At 41.7% G+C, this 25418-nt stretch overlaps 1 protein-coding gene and 1 long non-coding RNA gene across 4 annotated transcripts in view; one reads left to right on the forward strand and one right to left on the reverse strand.

The window, feature by feature from the left end:
* LOC148150529 (uncharacterized) overlaps positions 1-25418 on the forward strand; it is a 75991-nt gene that overhangs the window by 46945 nt on the left and 3628 nt on the right. The window contains exon 3 of the long non-coding RNA XR_015752483.1: positions 11020-11177. This is a non-coding gene — a long non-coding RNA (uncharacterized LOC148150529). The remainder of the gene's footprint in view (positions 1-11019; positions 11178-25418) is intronic.
* The window catches only part of LOC122541331 (grainyhead-like protein 1 homolog), a 122740-nt gene that overhangs the window by 25130 nt on the left and 72192 nt on the right, over positions 1-25418 (reverse strand). For all 3 annotated transcript variants that reach the window (XM_043678020.2, XM_043678014.2, XM_043678006.2), the window contains one exon: positions 1222-1380. In XM_043678020.2, coding sequence (XP_043533955.2) covers positions 1222-1380 — 159 coding nt within the window. The remainder of the gene's footprint in view (positions 1-1221; positions 1381-25418) is intronic.

Here is a 25418-nt window from a genome sequence, read left to right on the forward strand (position 1 = left end):
CTCATTCCATACACATACCATCCTCTGTGTGAAAATGTTGCCCCTTAGGTCTCTTTTATATCTTTCCCCTCTCATCCTAAACCTATGTGCTCTAGTTTTGGACTCTCCGACCCCAGGGAAAAGACTTTACCTATTTACCCCTCATAGCTGAAAATGTGTTGCTGGAAAAGCGCAGAAGGTCAGGCAGCATCCAAGGAGTAGGAGAATCGACATTTCGGGCATGAGCCCTTCTTCAGGAAATTCTTCAGCCCTTCTTTGGGTTCATGCCTGAAACGTCGATTCTCCTGCTCCTTGGATGCTGCTGACCTGCTGTGCTTTTCCAGCAACACATTTTCAACTCTGACCTCCAGCATCTGCAGTCCTCACTTTCTCCTATTTACCCCTCATAACTTTGTAAACCTCTACAAGGTCGCCTCTCAGCCCCCGACGCTCCAGGGAAAACAGCCCCTTCCTGTTCAGCCTCTCCCGAACCAATTGTGAATAATAAAGTGCATTTCTCATTTATTTTTCAAATGTCTGAGAATGTAAATATGATGAAAAGCCATTCTTCTCTTCGTAAACACCATACAACATTCTTTGTTACACACAGCTGTGAGAAATGTGCACAATGTTGTAACTGTGTAATCGACCCCTCATACTGTTCATTGGCTGCCCTGTTGTTTTGCAATACTTTACACTTATTTTGTGCAAAACATTTAATGTAAAAAAGATTTGCATTTATATTACACTTCTGACAACTTCAGGGCATCCCAAATTGCTTTACAGAAAATGAAGCACTTTTTTTAAAGAAGTGTAGTCCCTGTTGTACTGGTACTTGAATCAATCCTGCCCCAAGAAAAATAATTCTTGCAAAGTATCAATATTAATGAAGCAACTTGTTTCATTTAAAGGAACAGAAGATAATGTTTTCCTAATTGGCCAATGTAATCCCAGGTACAAGGAGGATTGTGAACAAACTCTTGAGTGAACATTACATCTAAACCTCATAATCACAAAGTATAAAATGGTGGAGGATAAAATGCTGCTGCTCCATAAACAGTCAATTTGTCCTTACTGCTTGTATGTGAGACCTATCACAAATTTATGTCTGTAGCATGTACCTTTACAGCAATTTAGCATTTTGAGCAAACTAGCTACATGATATTGTTTTACTTCACAATTTATTGTTTCAAAATATCACCACAAAAGGATAACATTAAGCCGCCGAGACGACCAGCGTACCTTGTCACAGAAAACTTTAATCTGACAATAGGCCCTGTGGATGGGTTTGTTGCTTCGAGTGTTGTAACTGTACGTATCAATCTGGATGTTCAATGGCAGACCTTTGACTCCTTTTTGAGATGAGAAGTCTGTGCTCAGACAGTTGACCGAGATGAAAATCTGTAACAGGAAGCAGTTATTGTAAGGTTTCTGACTAAGTTGATGATAAAGTAGTAAAGCAGTACAGTAGTTTGATCATCACGTAACTACATTAAATTTTGTAATGTAGCTTCAGTAATATAGGAAATGAAAAGGTTAATTTTGCATAGTTCCATTTCCAACACAGAGCTTCATTAGGAGAGAGATTGCATTGACAAAGATTGTAGCTCCAATTTTACAATCCAAGCTAGTGTGACTCTATACATTAGATTTCTACGTTATAAAATTAGACTTTGAATCTTTAGCTCAGATATGCAATGATTTTTCAACACACTTTAGATATTGACCTGCATGCCCCTTGGAAGAGTTAAATCACATTCTGTATTACAATCGTGCCTATGACAGAACTGAAAAACCTTGTGGATAAACGTCAGTACTGATGTGTTGCTGAGCACATAGAACGTACATTCCAACAACAGCCTGTTCAAATCTAACAGCATGCTCCCTTGGTTTCTTATAACAGGTAGACTACAGACTGAATTCAACCAGCATCCTCCCCCAACACACTTAGAGTCTTAGAGTAATAGAGATGTATAGCATAGAAACAGACCCTTCAGTCCAACTAGTCCGTGCTGATCAGATATTCTAAATTAATCTAGTCCATTTGCCAGCATTTGGCCCATATTCCTTTAAACTCTTCCAATTGATATACCCATCCAGATGTCTTTTAAATGTTACAAAGTCCAAAATAAAACATCTGCTATTAGTTGTGATTCTGCAAATGGGCAGGTAATAGCTATTTGCCAACCAATTTAAGATAATCAGTTCAGTTCTATTTGGGTCGGCATCTTTCATGTCTTGCACCTTTTTTAAAAGATGTCAGGGAACCTGGGAAACCAGCAGCTTCCCAATCCTTTCTACTTCAAGATGTTTTGAACAATCAATTAGCATCCTTTTCTCTCGTAGTACAAATGATGGTGATAGTTTGAAATCTGGCCTTTTTGGGGTGATGAGTGCAAGAAAAAAGCCTTCAGCACCATGTCTTATCTCTTCAGCAACAAGTAAATGTATTACTTTTCCAAAAGAAAACACTTGCATCGACAGAGCATCTTCTCAAATCCTCAGGATGGACAAGAGCATGTTACCGTCACAAGTTCATTTTGAAATGTCGTCACAGATTAGTGAGGCAAGTCAGACAATTTGCACACAAGGTTTCACAAATGGTACATAATATGAATATAGTCAGTTGGAAGTTGGGTGATGGAGGAATGTCGCAAAGACCCAGGAAGATCTCCTTCCTCGCCTTCCAAACATGTCATGTGATCTTTTAAGTTAGCCTGAACTGGTCATTTCTCTTTATTCTATCTGTCTCCTATTTCCTAGTTCAAGTGAAGAGATGACCTCCAGTTTCCGTGCAACATTTCCTCATCTCATTAAGTGCATCCCGCATTATATTCTCAAAACTTGAAGTGAGGTTTGAATTTGAACCTTTTGACTGTGAAAAAACAAAACATGATACTCTGAGAAATTTGCCATGATGCAGTCCAACCCATATACTTACATTTTTCCAAACTATCTCAAAAACCATGGAACCACATAGACATACACCATGGAAACAGACCCTTCGGTCCAACCAGTCCATGCTGATCATAATCCCAAACTAAATTAGTCCCACCTGCCTGCGCTTGGCTCATATCCCTCCAAACATGTTTTATTCACATACTTAACTGTACCCACATCTACATTTCCTCTGAAAGTTCATTCCACGCACTAGTCTCTCACTGTGTAATAAAGTTGCCTCTAACGTCTTTTTCAAATCTTCCTCCTCTCACTTTAAAAATGCCCCCTAGACTTGAAATCCCCTATCCTAGGGAAAAGACACCGGCCGTTGACCTTATTTATCTTCCTCTGGATTTTATAAACTTTTATAAGGTCAACCCTCAACCTCCTACACTCCAGTGAAGAACATCTATCAAACCTCTCCTGATATCTCAAATTCACCATTGCCGGCAACATCCTGGTAAATCTCTTCTGAACCTTCTCTAGCTTAATAATGATGTGGAGGTGCCGGTGTTGGACTGGGGTGTACAGAGTTAAAAATCACACAACACCAGGTTATAGTCCAACAGGTTTAATTGGAAGCACACTAGCTTTCGGAGCGACGCTCCTTCATCAGGTGGTAGTGGAGGGCTCAATCCTAACACACAGAATTTATAGCAGAGATTTACAGTGTGATGTAACTGAAATTATACATTGAAAGATTGATTGTCTGTTAAGCCTTTCATCTGTTAGAATACAGTGATAGTTTCACTTCTTTCATGTGTAAATCACAAAACCTATTTTTAAAAAAGTTGCATTCTCGGGTTAGCTGTTAACAATGGTGATAGCTAGACAATATGTTGAAGGTATTAGCCCCCTGTGTTCTCTGTCTATGCCATGATGTTTAGATTGATTCTAATCTAAAAAGTGAGATAACAGAGTTTTACATAAATTCATGCAGTTTTTGAGCTCAGAGTTCTACATGAATGCATGCAGTTTTTGAGCAAAGTATAATGTAACCCTGAAAGTACAAATTCACCCCACAAAATATATGTGTGCATGTGTGTGTGTGTGTGTCTGTGTCTGTCTGGGTTGGGGGTCGTGTGTGTGAGAACATGTATGTGTGTGTGTGTAGTGAGTGCAGGTCACGAAGAACATGGCATAATTTTTCAGGTCATTATGGTTCCTTGCTGTGGCATGTTGGTGTACGATGCCCAACTCATCGACCGCCAGTTCCAACGTGCCACAGCAAGGAATCGTAATGACCTCCTCAGGAGACAAACACATGCTGCAACCGACAGGGTAACCTTTGTTGTTCAGTATTTCCCAGGAGCTGAAAAATTACGCCATGTTCTTCGTGACCTGCAACGCATTATCAATGAGGATGAGCACCTCACCAAGACCTTCCCCACACCTCCACTACTTGCCTTTAAACAACCGCCAAACCTCAAACAGATCGTTGTTCGTAACAAACTGCCCGGCTCTCAGGACAACTCCATACAACCCTGTCACGGTAGGCGCTGCAAGACGTGTCAGAGTGTGGATATAGATACCACCATTACACATGGGGACACCTCCCACTTTGTACATGGCAGGTACTCATGTGACTCAGCCAACGTTGTCTATCTTATACGTTATAGGCAAGGATGCCCGGAGGCATGGTACATTGGGGAAACCGAGCAAAGGCTACGACAACGGATGAATGGGCACCGCACAACAATCACCAGACAGGAGGGTTCCCTCCCAGTTGGGGAACACTCCAGTGGTCCAGGACATTCAGCCTCGGACCTTTGGCTGTCCATCCTCCAAGGTGGACGTCAGGACAGGCAGCAGCGAAAAGTGGCCGAGCAGAGACTGATAGCTAAGTTCAGTACCCATAGGGAGGGCCTCAACCGGGACCTTGGGTTCATGTCACATTACAGGTGACCACCATTGCACTATACACACACACAGATACTCCTACACACACACACACTCTCACACACACAAACAGGCACTCCTATACACACATACACACGGACACACATACACACAGACGCGCACACAGACACCCATATACACCCTTACAGACACACACACTCCCACACTCTCACATGCACCCCTCACAGACTTAAGACACTCTGCACTCACTACACACACACACATATACGTTCTCACACTCACAACCCCCAACCCAGACAGACAGACAGACACACACACAAACACACACACACACAGACAAAGACCCACATGCACACATATATTTTGTGGGGTGAATTTGTACTTGCAGGGCTACATTGTACTTTTCTCAAAAACTGCATGCATTCATGTAGAACTCTGAGCTCAAAAACTGCATGAATTTATGTAAAATTCTGTTATCTCACTTTTTAGATTAGAATCAATCTAAACATCATGGCATAGACAGAGAACACAGGGGGCTAACACCTTCAACATATTGTCTAGCTATCACCATTGTTAACAGCTAACCCGAGAATGCAACTTTTTACAAAAAATAGGTTTTGTGATTTACACATGAAAGAAATGAAACTATCACTGTATTCTAACAGACAATCAATCTTTCAATGTATAATTTCAGTTACATCACACTGTAAATCTCTGCTATAAATTCTGTGTGTTAGGATTGAGCCCTCCACTACCACCTGATGAAGGAGCGTCGCTCCGAAAGCTAGTGTGCTTCCAATTAAACCTGTTGGACTATAACCTGGTGTTGTGAGATTTTTAGCTTAATAATGACTTTCCTCTAACAGGGTGACCAGAAGAGGCCTCACCAATGTCCTGAACAAACTCAACATGACGTCCCAATTCTTATACTCAAAAGTTGAACAATGAAGGCAAAAATGAAATTCCTTCTCAACCACCCTGTCGACATGTGACACAAACTTCAGATAGTTATGAACCTGAACCCCTAGGACTCTCTGTTCTACAGCACTACCTAATTGTGTGTAGTATTTGTTGTTAATCTGCTCAGAGAATGAACTCAGCTACCTCAGTTCCTGCTCCCAGGTGACCATTGTTTAATCTCAGGAGTTTACTCTTGTTTCAGCATCATTCTTTTACCTGCTTCATTCCCTCAACCAGAACATCTAACTGGTAATGTGGAAAATTTCTCCACATCTACCTAGCAATGTAGACCATTATATCACATTTACCTTCAACATTAAGACAGCAAATGAACAAGTACAGTACCAAGGAGTCCTAGCAATGCTGATGTCAATGTAAAATATGAAGATAAAAAACTGGCTGCAGTCAGACCTGCTGCAAAGAGGAACAGTTTGTCGTGTAAGAAGCCAGTCAATCCAGTCCTGAGTCATGATGTCGAGGAACTGGTGTTGGACTGGGGTGGACAAAGTTAATAATCACACAGCATCAGGTTACAGACCAACAGGTTTGTTTAGAAGTACTAGCTTTTGGAGCGCTGCTCCTTCATCAGGTGGTTGTGGAGTGTAAGATTATAAGACACAGAATTTAGAGCAAAAGATTAGTGTCATACAGTGATCTATTGAACAAACCTGGATTGTAAACAGTGATATACTGAACAATCCAGGATTGTACAATATATCACTGTATGACACTAATTGTTTGCTATAAATTCTGTGTCTTGTGATCTAACTCCACAATCATCTGATGAAGGAGCAGCGTTCCGAAAGCTAGTGTTTCCAAATAAACCTGTTGGACTATAACCTGGTGTTGTGTGATTTTTAACTCTGTCCTGAGTCATCACTGCAAGAGTTTCTCAGCGAATTGTCCTAAGTCCAAATATTTTAAGCTGCTCACCTACCGAACGTCATTGAGGGGCCAACATTAAAGTATGAACTACAGCTGTTCAGAAGATGGCCCAGTATCACCTTCTCAGGACAACTAGAGAATGTCCAATAATAATGTAGAAATCTGAGAGAGGGAAATGCTGGGGAGCCCATTGCACTGGATGCAATCAGTCTACAGGTTTTTCAGCACCCATATCCTGAATGTGGCGGCTGAGTGGCTCAGTGGTTAGCACTGCTGCCTCACAGTGCCAGGGACCCAGGTTCGATTCCAGCCTTGGGTGACTGTCTGTGTGCAGTTTGCGCATTCTCCCTGTGTCTGTGCGCTCTGGTTTCCTCCCACAATCAAAAGATGTGCACATTAGGTGAACTGGACATGCTAAACTGGATGTGTAGGCTAGGTGCATTAATTAGAGGATATTAGGTTAGGGGAATGGGTCTGGGTGGGTTACTTTCGGAGGGTCGGTGTGGACTTGTTGGGCTGAAGGGCCTGTATCCACACTGTAGGTATTCTATTCTAACTTAATACGGCAGTTGCAGTACATAAAAAAATGAAAACATCAGGCCTTTTAAAAAGGAAATACAGGCTGTCGAATCAGATCCTTCAAACATTCTGTGCACCATCTTTGCTGTCAGAGATAGTGTTGTGATAATTTTTTTTAAAAAGCAGCCTTTGTTTCTAAGCCAAGGTTAATTTCAGATAAAAGATGACAGCCAAAGGTAAAATTATTGCTCAATTGTCATTTTACAACTTCACACTCCTAATTGCTTCTATTATATATGGAACATTGCACCAGATAGTTAAAAACATGCAACATGTTTTCACATACCTGCCACAGGAAGGCCTCCGGTTTGCCTTTCCTTTGCAGTATATGGTGCCCTCTGCTGAATGCTGTGCAAATCCTTCTCTTTGTATTTGACAACATATTAGCAGGTCAAAACCTGATACAACCGTCAGGCGCACAGACGTCTCCCAAAACCGATTGCAGAAGTTCAGGCAGACTCAAAAATTGCACAGGGGTGCCAAAAGGCAATTGATTTTCCACAAACAGATATATTTCCCTTATTTTTGATTCAGAATTCCAATTAATAATAACAGCTTTGTAATGAAATTGACTAAATGCACTCCAGTCAAAATGACAACATGAAAACTTATGTATATTAAAAATAGTCTTGCATACTATTAACTGGTTGGTATGTTAAACACTTGTGTAGATCGTTAAATATAGAAATGATAATTTACTATTACTATAGGAAAGACATTGTAAAACTTGAATGAGTGGAGAAAAGATTTACAACGATGTTGCCAGGATTGGAGGGTTCGAGCTGTAGGAAGAGGCTGAATAGGCTGGAGCTATTTTGCCTAGGCTTCGGGGTGACCTTATAGAGGTTTATAAAATCATGAGTAGCATTGAAACAGCGAATGGACAAGGTAGGAGGGTTCAAAACTAGAGGGCATAGGTTTAAGGTGAGAGGGAAAAGATTTAAAGGGGACCTGAGGGGCAACATTTTCATGCAGAGGGTGAATGGATTGAGCTGCAGAGTAAGTGGTGGAGGCTGATACAATTGCAACATTTCAAAGGCATCTGGATGGGTATAGGAATAAGAAGTGTTTAGAGAGATATGGACCAAATGCTGGCAAATGTGACTGGATTAATTTAGGATATCTGGTCAGCATGAGCAAGTTGGACTAAAGGGTCTGTTTCCCTGTTGTACATCTTGATGACTCTATTAAGAAACACATGTTCAGAATCCACTCTTCCCACATTTTGATAACAATGTTGGACAAACTATCCTCTGCTATCAATTCAAACTTGGCCAACCCCTGCAAAACTAACATCTACACACAACTAAACTGAATAGAATCATTGTTGAGACCTAGAACGAGATAGCATCAGAACTTTGTCATGGATATAGTACTGTGTCCATATTGTCATCAATAGCTTCATTATCTTAAGCTTGGAACTGTCCCAAAAACGTATAATCTTTGTCATGGTGTAATACATCATATTGTACAATTCAGTATCCTAAGTGTTTTGTTCTGATTTTTATGTCAACTGACTGACTAGCAACAAAAAACATTTACGCAAACATATTTTGTGCCCAAAATCTTGCAGTCCATTAATACTTACTTCTATGGCACACTGTTCAATTTTACTATTGTTTGGTCAGTAGGAAATCACAGGTACCCTCTGGGTATTTTTTAAATTTTTTGGCAAAACACAGAGAAAGTTCATACGCAAGCAGGAGCATTTTGAGACTTTTTAGCCAAACTTAAAATACAAATATTTAACACCTACATGACAAATATTAATTTTTTAAAAGAAACAATGTGTTATATTCAGAAAGCCAATTGACTAAAAAGATACTGGAGCCAGTCTTTACCCTTTACAGAATCAACATTGCCAGAATACACTGGTTAGAGACAAAAAAACTGCAGATGCTGGAATCCAAGAGAGACAAGCAGGAGACTGGAAGAACACAGCAAGCCAGGCAACTCAGGAGGTGGAGAAGTCAACGCTTCAGGTGTAACCCTTCTTCATTGGGTATCTCTGACTCAATTAAACTATGTAAGCTTGATTAAAATGCCAATAAATGCCTTCATCTACATAACAATTAAGTACAATGATTATACAATTAACAGAATGCAATTCATATCACATTGTCTTCTTTTATTCATTTGTCAGAAACCACTCCTGTTTTTGTAACTTTAAAATAAAACATTCAACAGCTACAATTTGCATCTGTAAAGCCTCTTTAACTGTACAACAGAAGGTGCTTTTCACAGAGGCAAGCATAGAAACATTGTGGTAGTAAAAAGAAAGCCTGAGAAGGGGGCTGACAGCATGGTTTAAAAGGTATGTTTTAAATAAGCCATCCAAAAAGAGATTAGATAGGAATGTAATTTAAGGAAATAGTTGCAGAATGTGAGACCAAAGTGAGACTGCAGTACAATGAGCTTATGAAGGAGATTGCTCAGTTAAGAAAGCTGATTTTATTAAAGAAGATGTAAACAAGGGCAAGATTTTGGAATTCATATTTGGAGGTAGGAAGCAAATAGAAGTTTCCAGGAATAATGAGGAAGGTGAGCATAATGAAATAGGACAGGGAGTAGAGATTAAGTCCAGAAGACAGACAGATATGAGGATTTCAGTACCACTAGGCACAGAGAACAAGAGTGGAGATGGTAAATGGTGGAGGGGAAAATAAGTGCCATTGGTGTAGAGGATGTCTGATGGGACCTTTTTTAGCAGCTCTCCTAATCATTTTGTGTACCTCCTGCAGTAGACGAAGGGAAACCTAGCTACACTGCATAAGTGAGGTCATGACCAATCTTCCACCAAAAATGTCTGTGTAGAGTTTACACATTCTCCCCGTGTCTGCCTGAGTTTCCTCCAGGTGCTGTGGTTTCCTCTCACAATCCAAAGATGTGCAGTTTAGGTAAATTGGCCATGTTAAATTGCCCATAGTGTTCAGGGATGTGTAGGTTAGGTGCATTAGTCATGGGCAATATAGAGTAATAGGGTAGAGGAATGGGTCTAGATGGGTTACTCCTCAGAGGATCGATGTGGACTTGTTGGGCCAAAGGGCCTATTTCCACACAGTAGGGAATTCTAGGATAGAGTTATCAAGAATGCAATGAATCTTTAGTTTAGCTGAGTTGGGGCTTAAAATAAACAATTAATAGATATATTTCTTTTTTTGTCAATTTTAAATAAAATGTAATTAGTCAATGGAAACTGGGCTCAGGTCAAAAATAAAACAGGAAGATAATACTAAAGGGGTTGAGGACACCTGCAACTAAAACTGAAGGTTAGAACTTGCACTGGAAACTGGTTTGAACAATTAGAGATTCAGATCCTATTTTCCTTAAAAATATTCATCTGTAACCTGTAACATTTACCTGTGTATTTTCCTTGAGCTGAAAAACAATATTTTGCCAAAAGTATAGCAGCAGCCTCTGGGTCATGGGGGGTAACCCATTATTTACACAGTTAGAAACACAACCGGAGAACCAGAGTTGGCCTAGGCCACTAATACCAGATAAGGAGAGTCAGTGTGCAATAATGCTTTTCAGTGTAAGTTTACACAAAGCATTTGCTAAGACCCCCAGGACATTGACCCAAAACAAAACTGCAAATTCCCTGAACTGCTGCCCATCTGTGAAAGCAGAAAAGCATTTGCAATATCGTACCTGATCCACATTATGTAAGTGGTGATGCTTCATTGGCCTCCTGTATAAACATCTGTGTCAGAATGTTACTATTTGCTTAAGCCACTCATTCTTTGAACTTCTATGGGTTGTGAGTGATATTTTACTGAAATGCTACATTTAATCAACTTTCATTATTTTGACTAGGAGAAAGTGAGGACTGCAGATGCTGGAGATCAGAGTCAGAAGGTGTGGCGCTGGAAAAGGACAGCAGGTCAGGCAGCATCCGAGGAGCAGGAGAGTCAACATTTTGAGCATAAGCCTTTCATCAGGAATGTGGAGGGCAGCAGCCAAAACATTCAAAGGTTTGCAAATTAGGACATAAATGGCAATGAGTGACAGACAAATAAAGAACAAACAGCAAGGGGAAGAGTCCTACTCCACCCTTTAATAATTTAAAAACAAAGCATTAAAGTAAAAATAATTGGGGCCATTCAAAATGCAGATATATATTTAAGGGAAGATCAATTATTCTTTATTATTGTACACTGCAGAGACTACAGCTGCCCAGTAGGGGGCTCTCATGAACTATCAGTCAGACTGCCATGGGCACAAACTCCAAGGGAGCCAGTCTCATTGGACAAACTGACAATTAGTTCAGTGTTATGCAACCAGGAGATTAATTCATTGCATTTTGAAGGGGAAAACACTTAGAAAGACCAGCTTGTCTGCTTGCTTGAAACAAACAAAATATTATAAATCTTCCCTCAGTTTCTTCCTCCTTTAGAGTTATTCCGCTGATGAGTCATTGAGAATTAAAATAGATGTCCGGTTTATTAGATGAATCAGATGCTGGCATTGATTTACAGTTGGAACAGTTCTGTAAAACACTGGAAGGTAACACCAGTGCACCTAATTCTTCCCACCCTTCCTGTACCAGTATGCTTTCCACGCAGTTAATTCCCCCTAATTACCTTGCCCACTGCACAAGGCTAACTTGAAAAACAAGAAATTTGATTTGATTTCTGAAACCAATAGATGTATCAAGTTAACCCAGAAATACAATGTCTCTGTTATATGTAAACGCGGTATATTTTGTTAAGAATTACTTCTTATCTTTTCTTTGGTAACAAGTAAATAAAGAACAGATAGTAGGAAAAAGATGCTGCTCCGATTTGGAATAGTCTGAATGCAAAATGGATGAAGTGGGTAAGGTAGGCATTTAATGATCGTAAAAAGGTGAGGCACCCTCTCAAACCACTTTTATCTGTAGTGACAGTTTCTCCTCCTTTTGCCCCAGTACTGTCATACTTGAGAGCAATTTCTTTTAAAAACTGAGTCATTTTATAGCTAGGTTCCTTCAAATCAATCATATTACAGATCACTCAATGCAATCTGCTGTAAGGTTGACCTATTTGCTTCCACAGAAGTGTAAAGTGAATAAGTTTTCAGTGCTGCACCAACTCTCGAGTTGTCTGTCACAGCCTGACCCATATTCTTTGAACCTCTGGGCATATTTGCTCTTTGGGAAGTGTATGCAAATGAGTCCAATTTGCATTGAGATGAACTAATGTATGATATTTTCAGAGATCCTGAGAACCCAGAACAGGACATCTTGTTTTCATTCAAATTAGGACTGTGTTAAAGCAATCTAGCAAGTCTACAATTTAATTTGCATAAAGGAAAACATTACAAGTCGCACTCAGGAGTGGTTTTTCACTGTTCCCATCCTTACTGGAGAGTTGACAGAACTGCCCACTTATATATATCAAAAACTAGAAACTTAAATATCCCATTTGAACAATGACATCTACTACATTACAGCAATTCTTGGTATCCCACTAAAAATGATCAGCCTGTTGAGAAACAACCAAAGCCAGAGTTTTTAGAGAGAACAAGGCAGAAAATGATGTTCGACCCACTATACATTCTGAACAGTATAATATAACATAACCGTCTGCTGTTCCATATTTAGAACTTTGACAAAAAAGGTTTTTACAGGAATTCTCACAGTGCTTGCAGATTTGTGCGCAGGTCATAGATTGCTAGATATTGCTGACTGAAGGAATTGATGCATTTACCAAGCAATATTTCAATTCTTGAACATAAATAAAAGATTGGGTAGGAGGCTGTCTTGTGGCACAGTGGTAGTGTCCCGACCCTTGGGGTGAGAGGCCCTGATTTTAGTCCCATCTGCTCCAGAGGTGTAGAATAATGTTTCTGAATGGGTTGATTAGAAAAATAAATAAAAGAGAATGCATATAGTACATATTGCTTCAAACTACGTCATGTTATCGGAACACAAAAACCTAAGTAAGAGCAGGAAAATGTTCCCACGGTCTGCCATTCAATATACAATCTTAGAGACATAGAGTCCTACAGCACAGAGACAGGCCCTTTGGCCCAAACCGGTCCATGCCGATCAAAATGTCCATCCACACTAGCGCCATTTCCCTGCATTTGGCCCATATCCTTCTAATGCTTCCCTATCCATGTATTTGTCCAAATGCCTTTTAAATGTTGTTAATGTACCCACCTCAACCACTTTTGCTGGCAGCTTATTCCATTTGCGTACTCACCCTCTGTGTAAAAAAAATTGCCCCTCAGGTTACCTTTTATTCTTTCCCCTCTAAACGTAAACTGATACCCTCTAGACCTTGATTTCCCAATCCTCGGAAAAAGACTGAGCGCATTCACTCTATCCACGCCTCTTATAATCTTATACACCTCTACAAAGTCCCCCCTTGGTCTACTACGAAAGAAAGAAAGAAAAAGTCCTAGCTTGTTCAACCTCTCCCCATAACGCAGACCATTGAGTCCAGGCAACATCCTTTAAAAGTTCTAATGCACTCTTTCCAGTTTAATAATATCCTTCCTATAACGAGGTGACCAAAACTGAACACAATACTCCAAGTGCAGCCTCACCAATGTCCTGTATAACTGGAACATAACTTCCCAACTTCTATACTCAATGCCCTGACTGATGAAGGTCAGTGTGCCAAAAGCTTTCTTCAGTGCCCTGTCTACCTGTAATTCCACTTTCAGAGAACCATGTACCTGAACTCCAAGATCCCTCTGTTCCACTACACACCTTAAGGCCCTACCATTCACCATGAAACTCCTACCTTGATTTGACTTTGCAAAATGCAAGACCTCACACTTATCTATATTAAACCCCATTTGCCATTTCTCGGCCAGCTGATCAAGGTCCTGCTGCAATTTCTGATAACCTTCTTCACTGTCCATGATATTGCATATTTTAGTGTCAACAAGCAAATCATGCCTTGGATGTTCTCATCCAAATCATTGATATAGATATCAAACAGTAATGGGCTCAGCACAGACCCAAGGCACTCCACTGGTTAAAGATCTCCAGTCCAACAAGTATCCTTCCACTATTACCCTCTGCTTCCTACCGTCAAGTCAATTGTGTATCCAATTTGTCAGCTTGCCCTGGATTCCATGCGATCTGACCTTCCAGAGCAGCCTACTTTGTGGAACCTTATCAAAAGCCTTTCTGAACATTGAACATAGAACATTACGGTGAAGTACAGGCCCTCGATGTTGCACCAACCTGGGAAACCAATCTGAAGCCCATCTAACCTACACCATTCCATTCTCATCCATATGTTTATCCAATGACCATTTAAATGCCTTTAAAGTTGGCGAGTATACTACCGTTGCAGGCAGGGCATTGCACACCCTTATTACTCTGTGAGTAAAGAAACTACATCTGACATCTGTCCTATATCTATCACCCCTCAATTTATGTCCCTTTCTTCAAGACATCACCATCCAAGGAAAAAGGCTCTCAGTGTCCACTCTATCTAATCTTCTGATCCTCTTGCATGTCTCTATTAAGTCACCTCTTAACCTTCTTCTCTCTAATGAGAACAGCCTTAAATCGCTCAGCCTTTCCTCATAAGTCCTTCCATCTATATGAGGCTAAATCCTGGTAAATCTCCTCTGCACCCTTTCCAATGCTTCCACATCCTTCCTATAATGCGGCGACCAGAACTGTATGCAATACTCCAAGCGTGGTCGCACAAGAGTTTTGTACAGCTGCTTCATAGCTCCGAAACTCAATCACACTACTAATAAAAGCTAACACACCGTACGCCTTCTTAACAACCCTATCAACTTGGGTGGCAACTTTCAGGCATCTTTGCACATGGACACCGAGATCTCTGTTCATCTACACTACCAAATATCTTACCATTATCCCAGTACCCTCTATTCCCGTTACTCCTTCCAAAGTGAATCACCTCACACTTTTCTACATTAAATTCTAGATGCCACCTCTGAGCCCAGCTCTGCAGCTTATCTATGTCCCTCTGTAATCTGCAACATCTTTCAGCACTATCCACAACTCCACCAACCTTAGTGTCACCCATAAATTTACTAACCCATCCTTCTACACTCTCATCTCAGTCATTTATAAAAATGACAAAGAGCAGTGGCCCCAAAACAGATCCTTGTGGTACACCACTAGTAACTGAACTCCAGGATGAACATTTCCCATCAACTACCACCATCTGTCTTCTTTCAGCTAGCCAATTTCTGATCCAAATCACTAAGTCACCCTCAATCCCATGCCTCTGTGTTTTCTGCAATGTCCCTTCGTTCTAGCCATCACCAGCTGAAAATGTGTTGCTGGAAAAGCGCAGCAGGTCAGGCAGCATCCAAGGAGCAGGAGAATCGACGTTTCGGGCATGAGCCCTTCCAGCCATCACCATCCAAGGAAAAAGGCTCTCAGTGTCCACCCTATCTAATCCTCTGATCCTCTTGTATGTCTCTATTAAGTCACCTCTTAACTTTCTTCTCTCTAATGAAAGCAGCCTCAAATAGCCTACCATGGGGAACCTTATCAAATACTTTACTGAAATCCATATACACCACATCAACCACTTTACCCTCACCCACCTGTTTGGTCACCTTCTCAAAGAAGAGTTAGTAAATACTGAAATCCATATAGACTACATCTATGACCATACCCTTGTCAATCTTCCTGGTCACTTCATCAAAGGTCCCTAACAAATTTGTGAGGCATGATCTCACACTCACAAAGCCATGCTGACTACTCCTATTGCATTTCCAACGCCCCTCCCCCAAGTCCCTCCTCCCTACTTTTATCTTAGCCTGCTTGGCACACTTTCCTCATTCCTGAAGAAGGGCTCATGCCCGAAATGTCGATTCTCAAGCTCCTTGGATGCTGCCTGATCTGCTTCGCTTTTCCAGCAACACATTTTCTACCCCTAACCAAACCCTGTCATAGAGTCATAGAGATGTACAGCATGGAAACAGACTTTTGGTCCAACCCGTCCATGCCGACCAGATATCCCAACCCAATCTAGTCTCACCTGCCGGCACCCGGCCCATATCCCTCCAAACCCTTCCTGTTCATATACCTATCTAAATGCCTCTTAAATGTTGCAATTGTACCAGCCTCCACCACATCCTCTGGCAGCTCATTCCATACATGTGCCACTCTCTGTGTGAAAACATTGCCCAGTAGGTCTCTTTTATATCTTTCTTCTCTCACCCTAAACCTATGCCCTCTAGGTCTGGATTCCCCGACCCCAGGGAAAAGACTTTGCCTATTTACCCTATCCATGCCCCTCATGATTTTGTAAACCTCTACAAGGTCACCCCTCAGCCTCCAATGCTCCAGGGAAAACAGCACCAGCTTGTTCAGCCTCTCCCTGTAGCTCAAATCCTCCAACCCTGGCAACATCCTTGTAAATCTTTTCTGAACTCTTTCAAGTTTCACAACATCTTTCCAATAGGAAGGAGACTAGAATTGCACGTAATATTTGGGCTTTCCAAATGCATGTATGTCTTAGCCCTCAGAATTTTCTCAAGTATACATGTTAGACTTACTAGTCTCTACTTCCCAGCATTTTCATTGTAGCCCTTCTTGAGTAATGGCAAACATTTGCTACCCTCATGTCTTCTGGGACCTCACCTTTGGCTAATGATAATGCAAAAATATCAGCCAGGGCCCCGCAATTTCTTCTCCAGCCTCTTGGTGTTCTTGGATATAGCTGGTCAGGACCAGGAGATTTATCTACCTTCATACATTCTATTACATCCATCACCTCCTCTACAGTGATATTGACAGTCCCCAAAATATCACCACTAACTACCCCAAGTTCCCAAGTTTTCACATCTTTTCCCATGGTAAACACAGGAGAAATATTCATTGCCCACCTCCTGCGGTTCTACACACACATGGCCACTTCGGTCCTTGAGGGGCCCTATTCTCTCTCTGGTTATTCTTTTTCCTTTAATATACTTAAAGAACCTCTTTGGATTTACACTAATCTTCTCAGCCAAGGCAATCTCCTGCCCCCTTTTTGCCCTCCTGATTTCCTTCTTCAGTAAAATCAGGCAGCACGGTGGCTCAGTGGTTAGCAATGCTGCCTCACGGGACCCGGGGTTTGATTCCCACCTTGGGCGACTGTCTGTGTGGAGTTTGCATATTCTCTGTGGATTTGCTCTTGTTTCCTCCCACATTCCAAAAGATGTGTAGGTCAGGTGAATTGGCCATGCTAAACTGCGCATAGTGTTAGGTGCATTAGTCAGGGGTAAATGTAGGGGAATAAGTCAAGGTGGGTTACTTTTCGGAGGGTCAGTGTGGACTTGTTGGGCTGAAATGCCTGTTTCCACACAGTAGGGAATCTAATTTAAACTCCTGTATACCTCCAAGGATTCCCTTGATCCCAGCTGCTTGTACCTGAGTCATGCCTCCTTCTTTTCTCTGGTTGAAGCCTCAATATCTCTTGTCATCTAAGATTCACTATTCCTGCCAACCTTGTCCTTCACCCTCACAGTAACATGTAGATCTTTAACTCCAGCTATCCCACCTTTAAAGGCCTCCCACTTACTGGAGGTCCCTTTGCCTGGAAACCCCTTCACGCTCCTGTCTAATTCCGCCAAAATTTGCCTTGCCACAATTTATGACCCTGAACCTTGGACCAGTTTTGTCCATCTTTATAACTAATTTAAAATTAATAGAACTATGGTCACTAGTCCCAAAATGCTCCCCCACTGTCACCTCCATCACCTGTTCTGCCCTATTTCCTAAATGTAGGTCGAGTTTTGCCCCTTCCTGAGTAGGACCCTCTATGTAATGCTTGAGGAAGCTTTCCTGATTGTACTTAACAAATTCCACCCCATCTAAGCCTTTAATGCCCTGGCAGTCCCAGCCCATGTTAGGAAAATTAAAATCCCCTACTGTGACAACCCTATTGCTCCTGCAAGTGTCCCCAGTCTCCCTGCATATTTGTTCCTCTAATTCCTGTTGACTATTTGGGGGCCTATAGTACAACCCCTAGCAACGTCACCATCCCCTTCTTATTTCATAGCTCCAACCACAAAACCTCACTGGATGATCCTTCTGTTATTTCATCTCTGACTACTGCTGTGATACTTGTCTTAATCAAAAATGCAACTCCTCCCCACTCCCCAACTTTTTTCCTCGACCTCTATCCCGCCTAAAGCACCTGTACCCTGGTGCCAGTCCTATGCCTCCCTTAGCCATGTTTCTGTAACGGCTACAATATCGCAGCCCCACCTACTTAACCATGCCCTGAGTTCATCGGCCTTACCTGTCAGCCTTCTTGCATTGAAATAAATGCAATTTAATCTAACAGGCATTCCTTGCCCCCTGTCGTGTTCCAGCCTGACCTGTCTCTTCACTTTACTGTTTCTGATTACCACATCTCCTCTGAGCCTTGCACTAACCTCCCTGCTGTTGAGGATGCCACCGCCCTGCCAATCTAGTTTAAACCCTCCATTGTAGCACTAGCAAACCTGCCCACCAAGATATGGTCCCCCTTCAGTTCAGGTGCAACCTGTCCCTCTTGAACAGGTCACCTTTGCCCCAGAAAAGATCCCAATGATCTAAAACCCTGCCCCCTGCACTATTGTTTTAGCCATGCATTCATCTGCCATATCCTTCTGTTCTTACCCACACTAGCACCTGACACTGGAAGTAACCCATTCTGATAATAACTGATCTTGGGTTTCAACTCCACTGTTGCATCTCCTTCTCTATATCCCTCGATTCTGAGACTAAAGATTTATTTCAGCCTTAGATATGTTCAATGTGAGTGCATCAACAACCACTTGGGTAGAGAATTCCAAGTTGGTGGAACGCATTGACGAAGGAATTTCTCCTCATTTCAGTCTCAAATGATTGGTTCCTTATCCTGAACCTGAGGCCCTTCTAGATGACCCAGTTAGGGAAACAACTTCCCAGAATCTACACCATCAAAGCATTTCATAATCTTAACATTCTTAGTTAGATCACCTCTCGTCCTTCTTAACTCCAGAGAATATAGAAACACAGAAAATAGGAGCAGGAGTAGGCCATTCGGCCCTTTAAGCCTTCTCCACATTCGATATTATCATGGCTGATCATCTAACTCAGTACCCCATTCCTGCTTTCTCTCAATATGCTTTGATCCCTTTAGCCCTAAGAACTATATCTACCTCCTTGTTGAAAACATTTAATGTTTTGGCCTTAACTGATTTCTCGGAAGAGAAGTCCACAGGCTCACCATTCCCTGGTTGAAGATATTTCTCCTCAACTCAGTCCCTAAATGGCTTAACTAGGTAAGGCTCTTGCCCGAAACATCGATTTTACTGCTCCTCGGATGCTGCCTGAACTGCTGTGCTCTTCCAGCACCACTAATCCTAAATGGCTTAACCCCTAGCCCCCTTAGACTGTGATCCCCATCTCTGGACTACCCGGTGATCAGGAAAGTTCTCCCTCCATTTACCCAGTTAAGTCCTCTTAGGATTTTACAGGTGTTTATGAGATTCCCCCTTATTCTTCGGAACACCAGTGTACACGGTCCTAATTTACTTAACTTGTTATCCCGGGGACCAAACTGAATGTTCCCTGTACATCCACTAATACAACTGTATCACTTAATAGTTAAAGAGCAGAAGAAGGCCATTCAACCCATCGATTCTGCATCTGTACTCCAGTGAAGCAGCTTACCTAGTACTATTCATTGTCTTTGTCCAGCACATTCTTCCCTTTCAAATAACAATCCAACTCCTCCTTCAATACCTTGTTTGAACCACCTTCCTCTATGCTCAAAGTCTATGCAGGGCCCTAACCTCCCAATAGAATGCACTGTTGCCGAACATTCTAAATGTTTTAATAAATTATTTCTCACTGTTTCTTTAATGCCATACATTTTAGACTAGTTACCCAACCAACTTTAGCTAGCTCCTCCCTCATGTCAATGTAAGTTGCTTTGTTTAAGTATAAGATTCTTATTTGTGATTGGACTATATCATTTTCAATTCGATGTACAATACAATTACAAAGGATATGTATTATGATCACTACTTCCCAGTGGACTATTTTCCTATAACATTACTAATTAACCCTGGCTTATTACAAAATACTTGCTCAAAATAGTTTTATCCCTAGCTGGTTCCATGACATACTGCTGCAGGAAACTGTAACAAAACCATTCTACAATCTTATCTTCCAGAGCACCTTTGCAAATTGATTGATCAAGTACATATGAAGATTAAAATCCTCCAAAATTAGTGCATTGCCTTTGTTACAAACTCCATTTTTGTTGTTTGATATTATGCCCAATGGTATAACTATAGTTGGACAGTCTATAAATGACCTTCAACAGCATGTCCTGAGCTTTACTATTCCTAAATTCCAACCATACTGATTTTACTTCTCGATTTCTAAGATCTTTTCTCCTGATGTCCTTAAGTCATTCTTCACCAGCAGGTTCTTCCTCCTACCTTTCTATTCTTCCTGTCTTTTCAAAATCCTGGGCACTCCGGAATATTTATTTCCCAACCATTGTCACCTTGTAGCTTTATATATGTAATGGTGATCTGATTTAAACCATGTTTCTCTGGTAGCACCATTAGTTTATCTATATTATTTCAGATGCTCCATTCATGAGGTGAAGTAACTTCAGCATTTTTTTTTAATAAACTATTATTTTCTTCACGATCCCTATGCTGAGATGTACTATTACGGCTAACTTTCTGTCCTACCCAGCTCATCTTTAACCATATTTCTATTGTCTCAAATTTTATCTTTGAATTTCTAAACATTCCTTCACCCTAATACCTCCTCCCTCCCCATTTCCCCTAATCTAACCATATTTTCAAATGTATTCTTGTATTTGTATGCTTTGTCCCTTCCTGTCACACTAATTATCGTCACCCACATTGCAATTCTGTACCATTGCCTTGCTTTTTCTATTTAACTTTCCAAATCTCCTCCCTAGTGAACACTCCCTCCAACTATTTAGTTTCATGTCCTCTCAATAGCCCTTCCTGTACAATTCATCACTCCATTGTCAATGTAGTTCAGATGAAGGCCATCCTAATATAATAGCTCTAACCTTCCCCACAACTGATTCCAATGCCCCATAAATCATAACCCATTCCTCCCATACTGATCTCAATTCACTGATATGTCAATTTTCTCATGCTCAGTTATTAATCCAGAGATTAGTAATTTTGTGGTTCTGCTTTATAATTTAGATTCTAGCTGTTCAAACTCCCTCAATAGGGGTCCTTTCTTAGTGCTACTTTTGTATCTGACCAACCAGATCTTTCCCGACCACTCCTAAATTCCTCTCCAATCCTGAAAGATGTCCTTGATCATGCCACCAGGTAGGCAAAACTGCCTAGGGAACAATATTCTCACATGTAAAGGACACAACTCTATCGTCCCTTGCTACAACTGTTCCTTCACATTCACCCAACTAGAGGGCTGCGATAAGTTTGTTCATCCACCCGGAAGGTCCTTTTCTTATACATACAAATGGCAAGAAACTTGAATCTATTGAACAAGTACAGTGTAGGCAGAGACTCTTCAGGGTCCCCACTGCTGCCTCACAGCTGTCATGTCTTCCCATCCCTGATAAGATCAGAAGTACTTCATGTAAAGGGTGTATCCATCTCCTAGAACAAAATGCCTATCTTAGAATCATAGAATAATTGAATCCCTGCAGTGCAGAAAGACGCCATTTGACACACTAAGTCTGTACCGACCCTCTGAACAGCATAATACCCAGACCTAGCTTCCCCCATCCTATCCCTGTAATTCTGCATTTAGCATGGCTAATCCAGCTAGCATGTACATCTCTAGACACTACAGACAATTTAGCTTGGCCAAGCCACCTAGACTACATATCTTTGGTCTGTGGCATGAAATCGAAGTGCGCGTTGGAAAACTCATGCAAACATGGGAAGAACATGCAAACTCTTACTTTCTCTCTCCCTCGTATACCTGAAGCTCAGGCTCCTGTTCATCAATTCTGAGCTAGAATTATTCAGTCTGCAGACAATTACTGCAGACATGATTACTGTGGGTCACACTAACGGCCACCACCTTCCACATGCTACAAATGCAACACATCTTGTGCACAGCCTTCACTGTGTTTCAATTGACTAAAAATGTTTAAAGTTTATAAATATCTTTCAACCTTTGTCTATGGTTATATCGAGTAATTTAACAAGTTCAACCATAAATTTAAACCAAAACTTAAACTCCCCAGTGTTGGCTTTAATGAAACTCACCAATCATCAATTTATGCCCTTTGAAAGCTTAGTAATTGGAAGCAAGGTACAAAAGCAGCACCTCTTCCCCCTCTCACTTCATGCTTAGTCTCCACTCGGTGTGTTCCCACTCAAATATCATTCATATACCATTGCATCCAATGGGCAAAGATATTATTCAGATTTGCAAGTTTAAAAGAGTCACAATAGGGTCACATTACCTTAAAGACACAAGTTATATATGTAAATAAATTTAAAATTCAAGGTTATTGGAGACTTCACAAATTAAGCTTGCTTGCCCTTCACATACCTTTTTAATTAATAGCCTGCCCAAAATTGAATATGGCAGACTAATTTGTGGTGAAAGACCAAAGGCCATATAATATTAAACATGCTCTAAATGTTCAATCCAGTAATTAATTTTACTTCACCACATCAATATCCCTACTAAATGCATCCCATTAAAATTAATTGCCTGGAATTTCCAGAGGGATTCCCTGGTAGATGACTGGCAATAACCCCAGAGAAACAGTGGTTAAAATGGATAAAAAACAGCTGGGTCAGTCATTTCTCCAGGGTTTTCACTGATGCTGCAGCAGGAGATCAGGCAAACACGAGGTAGATTCTCATCCAAAAGGAGAAAACATTATTTCATATAACAACTACATATGGCACACAAATAAATAGGCCAAATACCAAATATCCAGTTCTTGCCAGTACCTCACTGGCTAGACCACTGCAGAGGATAATGACTGGCAATCGTAAAAAAAAAATGAGAATTAGAAAATATCAACAAAAGATTGGATATAAATCCTGTTTAGTGCAATGAATCAAATTACGGATCAGTTCCTTGCTGCAGGCAGGCAGCTATACCAAAAGACTGTCTACATTTGGCAAACCTTCAGAGAAGCTGCTAATTGTGCAGTAGTTTGCAAGATGCCTAATAAATCTGGTCCTCATGCTGTCAGAACACCTTTGCACTTCCACTATGATGAACCAAGCAGCTATATTAAACATTTGATATCACAGCTTCCATCACAGAGGAGTACAGTGCTCTTTACTCAATGTTGGTGGCAGAAAAAGCATTTGTTTTATTATAGAATTGTTGTTTAAACTCAAAAGACATTAGACCTTGACGGCTGCTGCATTCTATATGCTGACTTCAAGAACCCCCTTCCCCCTATCAGAGGCTGCACAATCTGTGAATGCTATGCTATATGTAGTAAATGAGACTAAATTAATTTAGGATATCTGGTCAGCATGGACGAGTTAGACCAAAGGGTTTGTTTCCATGCTGTGCATCTCTATGACTCTATGTAAATTAAGTAAAACAGACCTTTATTTTTCATTTCAGGTGCAATGATGAAATAGTTCCAGCATTCTTACTGAGTTAAGTGGGCTCTTTTCATCCTCCTAAGTACAATAGGAACTCCACCAGCTCAGTCATTGTAAGGAGTCATGAGTGCTTTTACAGAACTATCCTTTTTCAGCAGAGCATAAAAGCAATGAAGTGATGTACATGTAGTTCTGAGATAATGCATGTTTCAGCTATTTGGCTGTAACGTTGCTGAAGAATTAGGGAATGGTAATTTGGAGTACACTGACCTCTGTTGGCAATAGCGTGATTCCAGGGGGCATTGGTTCATACCCTTCGTTCTGCAATGTGCCGATGTGCCCATTGAAATCTTTGCACTGTTCTGCGCATGAGCCAATGTTTATGCTGTTTTGTGTATACACTGGTGTCCTCACCATCAGGCACATGTGCCAATGTTTGTGCTGTTCTGCGTATACACTGGTGTCCGCACCGTCAGGCGCATGCGCCAATGTTTGTGCTGTTCTGCGTATACACTGGTGTCCGCACCGTCAGGCAATTACGCCAATGTTTGTGCTGTTCTGCGTATGCACTGGTGTCCGCACCGTCAGGCGCATGCGCCAATGTTTATGCTGTTCTGCTAATGCACTGGTGTCCGCACCGTCAGGCACATGCGCCAATGTTTATGCTGTTCTGCTAATGCACTGGTGTCCGCACCGTCAGGCGCATGCGCCAATGTTTGTGCTGTTCTGCGTATACACTGGTGTCCGCACCGTCAGGCACATGCGCCAATGTTTGTGCTGTTCTGCGTATACACTGGTGTCCGCACCGTCAGGCGCATGCGCCAATGTTTATGCTGTTCTGCGTATACACTGGTGTCCGCACCGTCAGGCGCATGCGCCAATGTTTGTGCTGTTCTGCGTATGCACTGGTGTCCGCACCATCAGGCAATTGTGCCAATGTTTGTGCTGTTCTGCGTATGCACTGGTATCCTCACCATCAGGCACATGTGCAAATATTTGTGCTGTTCTGCGTATACACTGGTGTCCGCACCGTCAGGCGCATGCGCCAATGTTTGTGCTGTTCTGCGTATGCACTGGTATCCTCACCATCAGGCACATGTGCAAATATTTGTGCTGTTCTGCGTATACACTGGTGTCCGCACCGTCAGGCGCATGCGCCAATGTTTCTGCTGTTCTGCGTATACACTGGTGTCCGCACCGTCAGGCACATGTGCCAATGTTTATGCTGTTCTGCATATACACTGGTGTCCGCACCGTCAGGCGCATGTGCCAATGTTTATGCTGTTCTGCGTATACACTGGTGTCCGCACCGTCAGGCGCATGTGCCAATGTTTATGCTGTTCTGCGTATACACTGGTGTCCGCACCGTCAGGCGCATGCGCCACTGTTTATGCTGTTCTGCGTATACACTGGTGTCCGCACCGTCAGGCGCACGCGCCAATGTTTATGCTGTTCTGCGTATACACTGGTGTCCGCACCGTCAGGCGCACGCGCCAATGTTTATGCTGTTCTGCGTATACACTGGTGTCCGCACCGTCAGGCGCACGCGCCAATGTTTATGCTGTTCTGCGTATACACTAGTGTCCGCACCGTCAGGCGCATGCGCCAATGTTTGTGCTGTTCTGCGTATGCACTGGTGTCCGCACCATCAGGCAATTGTGCCAATGTTTGTGCTGTTCTGCGTATGCACTGGTGTCCTCACCATCAGG

Source organism: Chiloscyllium plagiosum, unplaced genomic scaffold, assembly GCF_037043375.1.
Source record: "Chiloscyllium plagiosum isolate Xiang-an unplaced genomic scaffold, Cpla_swu_hap1 HiC_scaffold_3, whole genome shotgun sequence".
Taxonomy (NCBI): Eukaryota; Metazoa; Chordata; class Chondrichthyes; order Orectolobiformes; family Hemiscylliidae; genus Chiloscyllium; species Chiloscyllium plagiosum.